Genomic DNA, 15,037 nt, shown 5'->3' with positions numbered 1-15,037 from the left:
CGTTATAGAAATTAGTAAAAAGCTTCCATTATCACAGCATTAAATAAGAAGTGTGTGAGCAAATATTTAAGCTTCTCAGAGTCAGCAAAGACTTGGCGAATTAGGGTTACAGAGAGCAGAGGACTTTAGCTGTTGTGTCATTGGGAGAGATTATAATAAATCCAAATATTCCAAGCCTTTTGAAACCAGTTGGGCCTTAATATACCTTAAGTGTTTTTCTAATTTATTATTTCTTTAGAGAAAGAAGCCCAATAAATAAGGTAATAAAAATAAGTTTTAAACCTTGATGACGAGAAAACCCACTAGTAGAGAAAATTGTGTGTTCAAAAACAGCTGGTATGGGTATAGAAGGCATTAATAGAGGAGCGAACAACGTTTCGACCTTCTTCGGTCATCGTCAGGTTCACAAAATATTTTCTCAACCCAAACGAGCCGTTTTTACATATATAAGGTCGAAACGTTGTTCGCTCCTCTATTAATGCCTTCTCCACCCATACCAGCCGTTTCTAAATATATAAGTTTTAAGCCTCACATAATTTATCAAAACACAAAAATCTTCACGTCAAAAACCATCATTAAAAATAACCATAACAGTTTAGACATTTTAAAAGTACCGTTGTGCTGAAACTATAAATAACAGAAACATTTTTATCTTTATGTTTTATTTTATAAACCTCAAACGGAATTTTTTATCCATGAATGCAACTTCAAATTCATGCATTCAATATTATGAGACATATTTCTGTCGACTAGTTAAATTTTAGTTCGTTGAGAAGATAAAATTCTTGTTCATATGTCATTGGAAAGTTGTTTCTGATGTTTTAACATCCAGTAAAAGTCGGTGTTTATTCAGTTCCAATGGACGATTTTAAGCAAACTAGCAAATGACCTCACGATACGTGCTTTAATTTTGTTAGTCTCACGGCTAGAGTAAGCTATTTACCATGGAGGTCTTCTGTTCAATACTGGTATACTTTTTAGCTATCTATTCCCATTGGTAGTTTCTTCATATTAATATAACTATTTTCATTATATTACTTGAATTGTTGTTCTATGAATCCTTGGGATCTGGAGCATGCTCAAGAACTTCTGAAAATTTCATGGACATCATAAATTTGGAAGCGAGTATTTAGGCAAGAGCAAGGAAGAAAATTGAAATTAGTGCCAAAATTCGAAAAAAACTAAAGTATGAATAAATTAAACGATTATAGAGTCATTTTGGGGCGAATCTAAGACTCCATAAATTCTAGTGAAAATTTAGTGGAAGGATGAAAAATTTCTGCCACAAACAGACAAAAGATGCTTTACGTTTATTTTACTTTTTGAAATAACTTTTTATATCCTAATTGAGTTTTTATAAAATATATATTTTTTAAATGTCTTGACTGGTACTTATATCTAATGGTGGTTTAGTCTTTCAATCTGAGAGGTGTGACATGGCCAAGTGGCTAGGCCGCTTTACTCGCAATCTGAGGATCGGAGGCTCGAACCTCCATTTCTTCACACATACTCGTTCTTCTATCCGTTGGAGCGTTATAATATAATGAACTTATTTATTTGTCTTGAAACTTCCGTTTCTCATGCACTTTATATTATAAACTTTGTAATTTTATTTTAGCATTAGTTTATGAGTTTTAAGACTAGCACCACTCACACATAACATTTGTTCATCAGTTTTAATTCGACTCCAGTTGGGACAGAAATAGGCTTATGTACTTACAAATTTAAAATATCCGCGTCAGCCAAAGAGCAAATAGCCTCTTGTGTAGCTATGCGTTAACACAAACCAAATCAGTTTAAAATACAAATATGTAATCAGGGACAAACAAAAATAAAACATCCAAACCAAGTGTGTGCCAAGGTTTTACGTTTATTACATTAATTAGGGACACAAGATAAAACTGTTTGTTGATCTATTGAATTAGAACGAGCAGTGAAAGAGCACGAACTTGATTCGCCCCCTCAGTCAGGACGTGCACGGCGTGTGATTTGACCTCGAGGTGGGCAGGGCACGTGAGTTTTGTAGGTTTTCTAGGCAGCTCAGATTCTGATTTGGTGTTTGCACAAAAGTTTTGTATTGCATAAATACTATAGCAACAGAAGCCCTCTTTGTACAAGCGTTTCCCTGTTAGGATATTTGTTCGCTGGAGGGAAACTTCAAAGTTCGAATTGTTTGTTTTGAAGATTATAAAGTTCACAAATACTTAGCCAGGGTACATTAATTATTCACCAAAGTTTATAACCTGTTTGTTTACTCTACACTCACTGTCTCAGAAATTCATTATCACATATACGGGAACACCTTCATATACTTTGTACAAATAATCACATATACAACAGTTTTTAAATGGAGATCATATCCTGAAACTTAAGATATATGATAACATATCAACAACTATGTGGTCAATTCCACAAAATGTTTAAGATCTTTTATTTCCGTATTAGACATTCTTATGCTATATATCCTCGACGCACCAAACAAGCTCGACTTTCCAGCCGTAGGGGCGTTATAATGTTCGGTCAATCCCGCTATTCGTTGGTAAAAGAGCAGCCCAAGAGTTGGCAGTGAGTGGTGATGACTAGCTGCCTTCCTTCTAGTCTTACACTACTAAATTAGGTATGGCTAGCGCAGATAGCCCTCGTGTAGCTTTGCGCGAAATTCAAAAAACAAACAAAAAACTTATGCTATAAAGCTGTGCATTTGGATCACGTTGTAAAAAATATCAAACAAACCCCAAATTATAGTCATACAAACACAAAAAGTTTCTCTTATTAATCACAAAAAAATCATATTCTAAAATAAATAAAATGTTGTTGCGAATTAAAGCCTATTTATTAATTAATTTTAACTATTACAATACTAATAGGTGACTTGACGTACTAGTATGTATGTTTTTTATAACAAAACCACATCAGGTTATCTGCTGCGCCCACCGAGGGGAATCGAACCTCTGATTTTAGCATTGTAAATCCATAGACATACTGCTGTACTAACGGGGGACAACAATGTACTTCTCATCAATCAGTTATTTTACATTTCTGTTATTATTTACTGTGTTATAGTTACACCCTTGTGCAAGTTAATTGAAACAAATGGTCATTTTACAATATTTTCAGCATGGCGGCCGGTGTAGGCTCGCTAGACCCGCTGATTTCCTTTAATAGTCATTTTTTCACACAGATGGCGTCATTAGCTGTGTTTTGCAGTATGGTCGATCTATTTTTGGGATATATGACGAAATTTGGAGTAATATTACGTCATTCGAAATTGCGTTAGAAGAGCAAGGAGACCAGTCGAGAAACAACTTCTTACAAACTCAATGAAGAAAAAACGGTATCAATGGGGTCTGAAATACAAGAACTGGATGCAAGAACAATGGAGGAAGGTATTATTCAGTGACGAGACTCATTTCTTCGTACAGGGTCAAATAAGTCTGCATGTTCGCAGATCTCCAGGTGAGAAACTTCGAGAATCTCACATCAATCAGTTCGTAAAACATCCCTTGAAGAAGATGTTTGGGGCTTTTTCAGCTACTATGGCGTCGGAGGCTTACATGTCGAAGAAAGTATGATGCGAGGACCACAGTACATCGAAATTTTGCAGAGAAGAGTCGTTCCAGAATTAAAAAAGAGATTTCCAGATGGATCTGACATTTTTCAGCAAGGTCTGGCTCTGTGCCACACATCGAAACTTGTGAAGAATTTTATGACTACAACGCGAATAAAGGATGCTGGACTGGCCTGGAAACTCTCCAGGCTTAAATCCTATTGAAAATCTATGGGCAATTTGTAAAGAAAGACTTTGGGGAAAAGACTACTAAGAAACATAAGCTAATTGAGGTCATAATTGAGGTGTGGTACTGCGATCCAAAAATTAGTAAAGATTGCAGTCAACTCGTGGACTCAATGCCAAAGCAGATTAATGATCTTCTGAAAAATAAAGGCGGTCATATCATGTATTAATTTGTGAGTAATTTTTGGATTCTCAGAAATAAAACGCAAAAAAATTGAAAAACTCGTAATTTTCCGTCTTGTTTCAATTAATTTGCACAAGAGTGTAGTACTGTTTATATGATGGTTTGGATTCCCTAATATTGTCACTAATAATGCATTATAACCAATACCGTCCAAATGATAACTTTAGATCTTCCCTAACATTGTTACTACAGGTATACTGCTATAAATTACAGGTTATTAGCATGTTAAGAATATTGGTTTTGAAATTGTACTGTTAATCCGAAGATTGTACAGTGCTTTTATTTGTCTCTATGAGTATTTTAAGACCAGTTATATTAATCTGATGTTTGCTGGTTCGCTATTTCTTCTGAATGTTTAATAATGTTAATTCAAATAATAATAAATAATGGGTGTTAAAATTGTTTTATTACTGTTTGCCCTACTTATGATTTGTAAACGACTTATGTAAAATTGTTAAAAATTAGACTTCACTAATTTAATCTAGTGCACACCATAAAAGTTTTACAGCGGACTTGACATTTTAATTTGTGTTTTCAGTTCATTAAAACACGAGTCTTATTATCACTTTTCATCACGAGGGTTGTGTATCATAACCACTATCATTCACTTGATATCCCCTTACGATAGACTGCTGTATGTACGTTACTTTTAAACGGTGTTTTTACTTCAATAAAACACGTGTCTTATGACCACTTTTCATCACGAAGGTTGTGTATCATAACCACTCTCGTTCACTTTGTATCCCTTTGCTCTATTACGATAATTATATTGCATGAATGTACGACGGTATTTATATGATACTCACATAGTTTAGTCCCTAGATGGTATAGGATGTTTTTATCTGTTATTGAGCTTCTAAATCAAATTTTATACATGCTACTGGGTAACCGATGAACGTGAAATTATATATATGTAATAATATATTTGTATATTTGTATATGTAATATATACATGTGGACGTGTTTGTGTACGAAATTTTATCTGCGAATATCCCAAACATATTAATGAGTTGCCATTGCTTATGATTTAGTAAAGGAACTATTTGGGTTGTTTTGTTTGTTTATTAACAAACGTTGTTCGCAGAGTGTTACAAAAAGTGTAATTACTCGTGTCAAAGTATATAAACAATTTATGCACGTAATTAGAAAAATTTTAGTACGGGTTATAATAATAAAGCATGACAAAATTGCAATAACGTACACGCAACAGCGGAGTGATACAGCATTAGGAATGAAGTAAACTGTTCAAAGAAATAACTTTTATTAAATCACTTTCAATGGATGTTCTGTTTATGTTAAGGTGAGACTTCACGATCCATAACTACGATTAAAAAAAAAACAGTTTTACAAAACAGGATATGCTGGTAGGAGAATGGTATAATTATATTTCAAGGTGCTTGATTTATGTCGTAAAATTTGCACTAATGACAATCCCTGTAACTAGTTCAACCCGTGACAAACCTATCTACGATAGGTAGGAGTTGTTAGTTTGTGGTTAAAATCGTGAAGTACCAGCGACTAGAAAGAAAAGGAAAAAGCACGTGGTCTCCATCATCCACTTATCAGCCTTCTGCACGAACCTGTTCTTCACCCTGTGGGGCTCTTGTCACGCAGCAAGTTTCGGCAGGTGGCAGTGTTCCCACAGCTCGGTTCTTCGTTGTATTGGATACGAAATGGCGCGCGAACGAGGACCACCCTCTCTTCTACTGCAGTGCTTTTCGTGCCATGTCGCAAGCTTGTGTGTTTCTCCAAATAACCCGCCTCCAACTTAATAACGTATACTGTCGCTAAGAGATCTTACTGACAATTTTCAGCGATCGAAGTTCATGCTCTATTCATTTTCTTTTCTTTTACATTTTTCACAGTTGAAGATGTAGTGACATTGCGCTCATCTTCTGGTTAAAAGTCGGTTTTATTAGCTTAACGACAAAAGATTCTATCATTATAAGTTGTAATTCTTCCCGCGGAAGAAACTGAAAGTGGGCGCAACATCACATTACGAGAATAATACCACCTTATAATATTATAATCTCTTTCCATTAAGCTAATAAATCTAGCTTTCAACCAGAAGATGAACGCACTGTCATTAAACTTTCAAACGTGAAAATTTAAATTGTCTTCAAACAAAGCATGCACTTCGATCGTTGAAAGTGAGGTAAAGTAAAAACACTTGGCTAACGTATTTCACTACCGTTTCCTAGAATAATCTCCTAACACCAAGTGGTCTTTATAAGTGAATATATTGTTTTTATGCTTATGCATGACAAATAGTTTGTTTGTTTCGGAATTTCGCGCAAAGCTACTCGAGGGCTATCTGCGCTAGCTATCCCTAATTTAGCAGTGTAAGAGGGAAGGCAGTTAGTCATCACCACCCACCGCCAACTCTTGGACTACTCTTTTTACCAACGAATAGTGGGATTGACCGTCACATTATAACGCCTTTACGGCTGAAAGAGCGAGCATGTTTGGTGCAACAGGGATTCGAACTCGCGACCCTCAGATTACGAGTCGAACGCCTTAGCCCATCTGGCCATGCCGGGTCGCATGACAAATAGAACCATCTCGTATTTCTAGTTTTTGTTCGTTCTTAAGTAAAAAAAAGTTTCGTTTCCATTTCTTTATTCGTGAGACCTTTCTAAAAGAAGTTACACTTTTCACTAAGTTCCCTAGAGCCAACCTATTGAGCCTACTGCCCCTTATCAAAGTATATATAATTCGTATTAAGAAATATTCAAAAGTTAATGTTATAACAATTTAAAAAATATATATCGATAATTTTCAAAGGTAGTTTTGGGAATAAAGTTTATTTCGAAGCATCAAACAATAGATTTTAAAAAGAAAAAATATATTAATTGTGATTAACTGAAACATTGAATTTCCATTACTCTAATAAGCAAATAATGCTATTTTGTGTTTTGTTTTTCGTACTGATAACATCCTGTAATGTACGATTGACCCTTTGAGCTTGTGATTTTGATTATCTTTGAGCTTGTGATTTTGATTATCTGCCCAACATTTTTTTTCAGAATTCCATGTTTGTACTTTTTGTTTTTGTTGTTGTTTTTAAACAGGAACAGTCATTCTATCTTTCCACAATAAATCACAAGTCTTTCAAGTTAAATAGATTCCGTATGATTTTCTGAAGAGTGCATCCAGCGTTTTGGTTTTTAAATCAAGTACAATAATTAGAAACCTTGAAGCCTTTTTTAGTCTCCTTGGATGTCAGTTGCACTCTAATTATAAAACAAAATACAGTTGAATTTCAGTAATTTTATCGAAACTTATTTCTTTTGGTTCCCGCACCAATCGCATAATTATCGATATTTAAATATAAAGTTTCAACAGGATTTCTGCAGTACAATATGCTGGATAATAACATCCTATACCATCAATGCTGGATAATAACATCCTATACCATCAATTGTCTTTATTCTTTATTTGTTTATTATTGTAGTTTCTTGATGCACTATAATTAGTCAAATGTCAATAATTATACATTCAATTACAAATATTCGTGCGCACATTCTATTAAATAGGCGCAAGAATACTAGTTCGTGCGTAGTTACTAGCTTCTGATTAACCATACAAAATATGAATTAGTTAATACGAAACGTCAACCTTTCATTTATTGTGATATACTATTGACTTGTCATCAAGGTAACAATAAAAAGGAATATACCAACACACACATATCGTATGTTACATCAATTTCTATTTAATAGCACATTAAATATAGAATGATTAAAAAATCACTTCCATTTGCCATATAACCGCTAGACTGAAAGAGCACAACTATTTCATTAATAATTTACAAATTTACGTTTTAGATATCACTACAACTTCAAACAGAAATACCAATTTTTACTAATGATATGATGGAATAACATACGTTGATGATTGTCACTAAAGTTCCAAATAATTACTGCATAACGTAGTCTATAGGCGTAACCTTGCAAAAACCAAATTATTCACTTTTATTCTGAATATGCTCAACTTATCAATAATTTATTATTTATTTTGGTTTAACAAGTAGTTTAACTACTCTCAAATGTTTGATTTTAACTCACACAGGGTAATAAAAGGAGTTAACTCATTTAGGTATCAATCAGAAAAGAACAGAGAAAGACGTTAGTATGAACGAGATAATGCAACTTGTGAAACAATATTTATACCAAACAAAACTTGACTTGTAAATAATTTACACTTTACTGTCACTGGAAAGTGTTTTCAATAGCGTTTCAAACATTTTTTTTCTATTGACTATTCAAAACTTAATTTTGAAGAAGTGATCTTCGTTGCAAACTTTTAGTTTTTAATATTTATAAATATTGTGTCTTTATTTTGCTACAGTTGATATACTTAAAATTTTTATGGCTGTATATATATATATATATATATATATTACTCTGATTTAGCCTGCAAGCGGAAAGAAGAGCAACAGCAACATCAGAAAAACCCCAACCAGCCCAAGAAACCCCGATTGGTTTTTACAGACCTTCAGCGCCGTACTCTGCAAGCTATTTTTAAGGAAACCAAACGCCCCTCCAAAGAGATGCAAATGACAATTGCTCAACAACTGGGGTTGGAGCTGAGCACGGTGGGAAATTTCTTCATGAACGCTAGACGTCGCTCACAGGATAAGTGGCTAGACGAAGACAAGTCCAAGACTGCTGGTGATTTGATCAGTAACAAAGGTATCAACTTATCTGGAACTCCTATGATGACCATCAACGCCACCACACCGTCACCAACTTCAGCTCCAACGCCAACCTTGATTTATGCAAATCCCGCAAGTATCGCTACTTCGTCATAACCCTGGACAGTATCAGTTACTAGCGGAGCCCTCTGTTGGCACAAACTTTCTAGTGGGCATTATTTTACCCGACGGAGGGGACGACAAAATTATAAACGTTCAATGTGTAATAAAATAAAATAAAAGCTATAACAGCAGGATGCAAGCAAAACATTTTTTTTATTGTATTAGGCGTGGAAAATAACTTGATTTCTGAAATTTCTACCACGGGCTAAGCCTAACGGTTTCGACACAAGTCATAATAATGGATTAGTTGATTTTAGCATAAACCACCGTCTGTGTAACAGTGGTGGTAGCTGATTCCAATATAGAATAAAACAAAATGGCTCAAAATGGCAGTAAATAATAAAACATTACAAGAATTGCACGACCTGAAGATAGCATTCATGCTTTATGTAAGTGTAGGAAAGCTGTAGACTTGCGCATAGTTAGTGTTCAGCTCTTTTGTGTTGTGTGTTTGTAACTATCAAAATTTGACGTTACGCCTTCAGAGTATAAGACGATTGAATGACAATAGATGGCAGCATTATCAATGACAGTAATTGAGATGCTGGTCGAATAAGAAAATATTTGTAGGCCAGTATATCGGTAGATAATGTGTACTTACTTGTGGAAAGTTAAAGAAGAACAAACCATAACTAATACTAGAGTGAATCCTACTTAATATTCCAGAGAACTCTGGTGTCATCAATTTGCTCCTAGTTTCCTGGAATATAGTCAGTGCATATGTGTATAAATTGTTCATTTTTTTAAAAAATTCAAGTGAGGTAATTTATTATGAGAATTTAGATTCTCGTTGACTTACTTATTCTTTATTGTATGTTTTGTCTAAACCTCAGTAAATCATATTTTCTTTAAAATGTTAATACAAATGAGAGAAATCAAAATAAAATACTTTAATAAAAAATAGCAGTGGATAATGAGATCCTGTGTAAAATAAAGTCATTGTTAGTTGTATACCAAATTTTCAGAGCTCAAAAGAGTTTAATTTATCAGTGTAATTGAGATTAAATCTTATATTTAAAAATTGAACAACCTGATATTTTCGTCAGTTCTTTTCATGCTATAATACTGTAAATGTTAAGCTTATTGGTAAGCATACTTACGAAAACATGTATCTTAACTTTGTTGATCTTTACGAAAAGTAATTTATTATTTCTTTAGTATTTTTTTGTTAATTTATTAATGGTCGTACGTTAGTTTTTTCCTCAAAGAGCTTACCATTCAAAGCCCTTTTAATTCAGTTTAATTCTATAGCTTAATGTTTGTATTTATAAAATCATTCTAGTCATAGTTTGGTACTTAAATTAAATGTAAGATACTTTCAAATTTTGCATACTCTGTACTGTAGTGTTTTAGAGTTTAAGCCTATTTATAAACATTTCTATTTTACTGACAGCAGACGTTTTAGTAATTAATTAAAAGAAGAAGTGTTTAGAAAATAAAATAAATTAGAATTATGACGTTCTTAACCCAAGTTTCCACGCATTAGTTCGGGATCGTAATACGTAAATAAAAGTTTTGTTTTACTTCCATAAAACTCATTGATTAAACTCGTCTGATATTACGTATGCAGGAATACCCCAAAATAAGTAATCTTTAAACATAGCTTTTATAATGTGTTGTTTATATTTTTCTTTTTACTTATTTAAATGATTGGGTAACCAGTACATTGTACCAAAGCATATCATGTCAAGGTTTAAACTAATGTGATAGTTGAATCTATTATATATTATTTACTTGTTATTGTTGTAATAATAATGTGTAATTTTAATTCATTTTAAGCTTTTACAGTTAAGCAATGTTTCTTGCAAATGTTTCGTAGGTAATCATTATCTCACATTCATAATTGTTAGTCACATTCGAACTCTTACGAACTAGTTAAAATTAATCTCTTGCCACGTTTTTTACGTTTCTTCCAATTTCACAAGATAAGAAGTTCAAAATTATTTTCAACGTCACTATCTTTCCTCCCTTTAATTTGGACTTTAAGCTCAGAATCAAAAACAAAAGAAAACTGCCAGTATTATCAGTAAATTTAAAGCATTTTAAATAGCAAAAAAATCATATATAAAAGTTTCCTAATAACTAATCTCAAGGAAAGTTCATGAGAAATACATCAGATGTGGAAGTAGCATTCACTATTCACCTTAAGTTGCTTTTATTATACTCTCCGAAAGTAAGAAAATAGATATATTAAAACCTTTATATTTTGTAATTAGTAACTTACTTGTTTGTTAATTTCCTTGTGATGTAACTTGCATTATTTGTGTCATGTTTTAAAACATGATAAATCGTGAATCTAGTCTGTAGTATCAATGTGTAAGAAATGTTTTGTGAAAGAGATAGTTTGATGTTGGTCGCTATGTTCATTTAACTCATTTCACTTAATCTGATAAGTGTTATTTATTGGGACAGTTCTTGACACTTCTCTGGCATGTAGGATCTTTTACTGGTGTTTTAATTTTCAATATTTCTTATATTTTGTTGAAAATGTTTATATAGAAATGTAATTATCGTATATGAACATAAATCCTGTTAATATAGAAATGATGCAGGATTTGAAACGATAGTCACAATTCACTTGAAGTGCTTGAACACATCATGTTAATAATGCAGCCACGAGCATTTAAAATGAGCATAGCTGATTCATTAGATTAGAAAAACCATGACAAAAATATAATTACTTTAAAATTCATGTCACATTGTAGTATTCAACAATGAAGGACATAAGTAAAACGTTAATTTTTAGTAACTCATTAGTTCGTATTTCGTCAAAGTTCACTTAAAACCTTAACTCTTAGATTACTGTTACATTCTTATTTTGAAACGGTAACCTACCTCAGTTATCTTTGAAACTTCACAAACTTAAGTTTGAAAAGATGTTACAACATTCAAATTATGGTGCCAGTTACTTCAAGTTCTACTAGGAAATGTCGTTTTAGGATAGCACTCTAGTCGTCTCAAAGTGTTTTATATTAAAGTGCTAGTACAAATGATGTTAGAGAAAAAAACAGAATTGCTTTATTCAGGCACTGTTAATTTGACATTACAGAACACTTTTAATGTACAGTTAGCTGTGTGATTATAATGTAACTACGATGGGAGTGAGAGGAATATTGTGGTAAAAATCATTATTAATAATACATGCACATGCATGTGTTTTACTTTTTTAAAATAGTTATTTATTTACGCGATGCTTCGGGTAAGACACCTTTTAGTATGTGTAGAGAAGAAACAATATACTTTGATTCATTATTTGTGGATATTGTACATTAAATGAAGGGTACTTGTTGCATACACACGATGAAGATCGTTTAATCCAGTTGTCTATAACTACCTGCTGAAGGGTTTCTGGTTCTGTTTCTTTTTGTAAACATTGTGTACGTGATGCAGGAATCTTCTTCAGTCTGCTGTAGCTGTTGTGCACCTGTTGGAGGACGTCTGGTTCTGATTGTTTTGACCGTTGTGTACGTGGTGCAGGGATCTCTTTCAGCTATCATAACTGTAGTGCACCAGATGAGGAGCGGGTGATTTACTTGTTGTGATATTCCTTGACTTAATAAAGTGTGTTCGATTGTGCCTGTTGTTGTTTAAGTGCACATGATGGCGTCCTGCTCGAAACGACGTGTAAATAAATATCTTAGTGACTGTATGAGCTTTGACATAATTAGTGCGTTCATTTAGGAAAGTGTCATATGATGTTGACAAATATATATATAAGCTAAAAGCCAAAAATATTAGTTTTAGAATCATAGTTTTAATTTACTATTCTAACTTTGAATAACACCATTTTTAATCGAATATGAATCCTCATTTTACCCACACTTTTCCTTAAAGCTGTTGTATTGATGTATTGGTATAGATCAAGTGTAAATATTTGCAACTGCTCAAGTAAAAATATATATTTAGTTTGACTTAGAAAGGTGTTTAAAATGATTTTTGTGAGAAATTAATCATCAAAGTTTTTCTTATATACTAAAGAATCAACAAGTGTGCAGAGGTTTCGTAATAATCATATTTTAATAAATCTGTAATTGTGGTGTTATTATACTCTGTTGTAAGATAGACAGAAAGAAATATTGAAGATTTTGTATTATCGAATGTACAAACTGTTATCATAATTATTTTCTGTGTCGCAATTTGTCGTCACAAAAATCAACTTGGCTTACTTAAACTTGTTTCCTTTTTTTTTTGTTAATCGGGTGAAGAAAATACATATGTCACGTGATCATTTACACGGACAAATCAAATTGATTTGGCAGTTGTCATATTTTTGTAACTTTGTTGATTGGACAGTCGATAATTTTGACAAAGCACGGAGGTTTTACCTATAGCCTCGCCACCAGAAGCTCCTATTTTAGTCAAACTCGTGACGAAAGAGAGCACCTTCACCAGAGCAATATCTATGTCTGTGACTGTGACCTTAGTGTATAAGACAAGTATGTAGCTCCCTCTAGCGGTAGTAATCCTAGAAATGCAAAGAAGTTCTGTGAAATGTGTATATAGTCATCGATTACTAGTGAAACCTTATTTATCTTAGTAGTATAATATCAAAGGTATGCAATACTGGGCACCCAGTTTTTAGAAATTTGCGTATGATTTTTTAAAGATGTTTTTGATCTCACCTTCTATCATTAAATATCACTTACTAAATACACTATTAGTACATATCTATACATATTTCGAATGTACTAAGAAAGGCATTGGTGGGTTGCTTGTACCTGTACATCATTTTAGTATGATTCGCTGTTCTGAGATAAAACAGCTCTCACGCCCTCTCTGTAATAGAATAAGCATGTGAAATTATGCACAAATTAAATGATTTTTTTAAACGTGGAAAATCTGTCATACTGCCTTTTTTCACGCATGTTGTACAAGCTTTACCATATCATCTGCCTTTCGTATTTTGTTTATTTTTGTCAGTAAGTGCTATGTACTCAAAAACAAAGATTTCCAGTGTTTGATGTACACAGAAAAAGTAACAATCGGAAACTAATGTTATAATATTGAATTTTTTCTGTGTATTGTCGCTGTCCTACTGTTGGACTTTTTTTTTCCTTTTATATAATAGTTTTTGGGCCATATTTATACTTTTTACTTGATTTTTATTTTCAGTGTTAATATTTATTTATTTTTATATAGAATGTTTTTTTCTAAAATATCAGGTTTTATTTTCAGATGATTTTACATCAGTAAATCACATTACTTCTCGGAGTTATATACCAACTTATAATATTGTAATAAAATTGCTGTGTTACTTAATTAATCAATAATAACCTCTATAACGTCATATAAAATGTTATTTTACCAATTTAAAAATACATCAGAACTATTTTCTAGTCTCGAAAGTATAAAATTAAACATCTTACTAAAAACAAAAGTATTTAAATTAATGCATTAACGGCATGTAATAAGTCCTAACAAAATAAACACCTTAATGAAACACCACAACTTTATTTGTTAACTCTGTGTTTTTTTCTACATTTAGAAATATTGTTAAAGTTATAATGACCTGAGTAATGTGCTGAATACGTTTTTTGGTGTTTTTCTTCAATGATATAATTCCTAGTTATCTTCAACACAGCTGTCACTCACAGCTGCACACAAGCAGATTATAATGTTTGAATGTCATGAAACAAATAAAGATGAATATCTTATTTCGATTGGTTGTCTCTTATTTGCGTGTGTGTATTTTGTTTGTTAGATATATTTTCTTTGAAGATTCCCGTAAGCCTTTTATATGTCTTGAAACAATATTTTTCTGATTAATTCTATCGTAAAAAAAATGACGTACTATTAATATTTATCGTTCCCTCTTTACTTATTTTCAGTAAGACCACAATTAGCTGTGTTATTCTCTTTTTTGTGTTTACATTTTATGTTAAATAGTTTAACAAGTTATTCTTCCCTTAAACCGTCACATCTTGGTTTCTTTAGACCACGTTTTTATATCTGTATGTTTATGTGCTGCGTTTTTTCCTTCCTCTTTTTTTGTATAAACATTTGTCATACTCGTACATAACTGGTTTTTAAGGCATTATGACGTGTTTTACAAAATACACACACATATGTATATATACATTAGATATAACACTGTCTTTTGTAAAAGAACTGAATGAATAATTAAATCGTAAATTGTTAGCCAATGATAAAAAAATTATGGCTCATAAACCTCTGTCTTCTGTAATATTATTCATTCTTACAACTTGCGGACTTCTCCTTTGTCATTCCACCACGACAGTAT

The 15,037-nt window shown here is 32.5% G+C and overlaps 1 protein-coding gene across 4 annotated transcripts in view; it reads left to right on the top strand.

Annotated features, from left to right (window-relative positions):
• Positions 1–14,676, top strand: part of LOC143240908 (one cut domain family member 2-like) — a 233,387-nt gene extending 218,711 nt beyond the window's left edge. For 2 of the 4 annotated variants that reach the window (XM_076484160.1, XM_076484157.1), the window contains one exon: positions 8,393–14,676. In XM_076484160.1, coding sequence (XP_076340275.1) covers positions 8,393–8,790 — 398 coding nt within the window. In that variant the 3' untranslated portion in view covers positions 8,791–14,676. The remainder of the gene's footprint in view (positions 1–8,392) is intronic. The other 2 variants (XM_076484169.1, XM_076484162.1) reach the window with 1 other exon arrangement.
• The last annotated feature ends 361 nt before the right edge of the window (positions 14,677–15,037 follow it).

This window comes from Tachypleus tridentatus, chromosome 2, assembly GCF_004210375.1.
Source record: "Tachypleus tridentatus isolate NWPU-2018 chromosome 2, ASM421037v1, whole genome shotgun sequence".
In the NCBI taxonomy this organism is placed as follows: Eukaryota; Metazoa; Arthropoda; class Merostomata; order Xiphosura; family Limulidae; genus Tachypleus; species Tachypleus tridentatus.
Note: the sequence above shows the minus strand (reverse complement) of the source record. Positions and strands in the feature narration are given on the sequence as shown.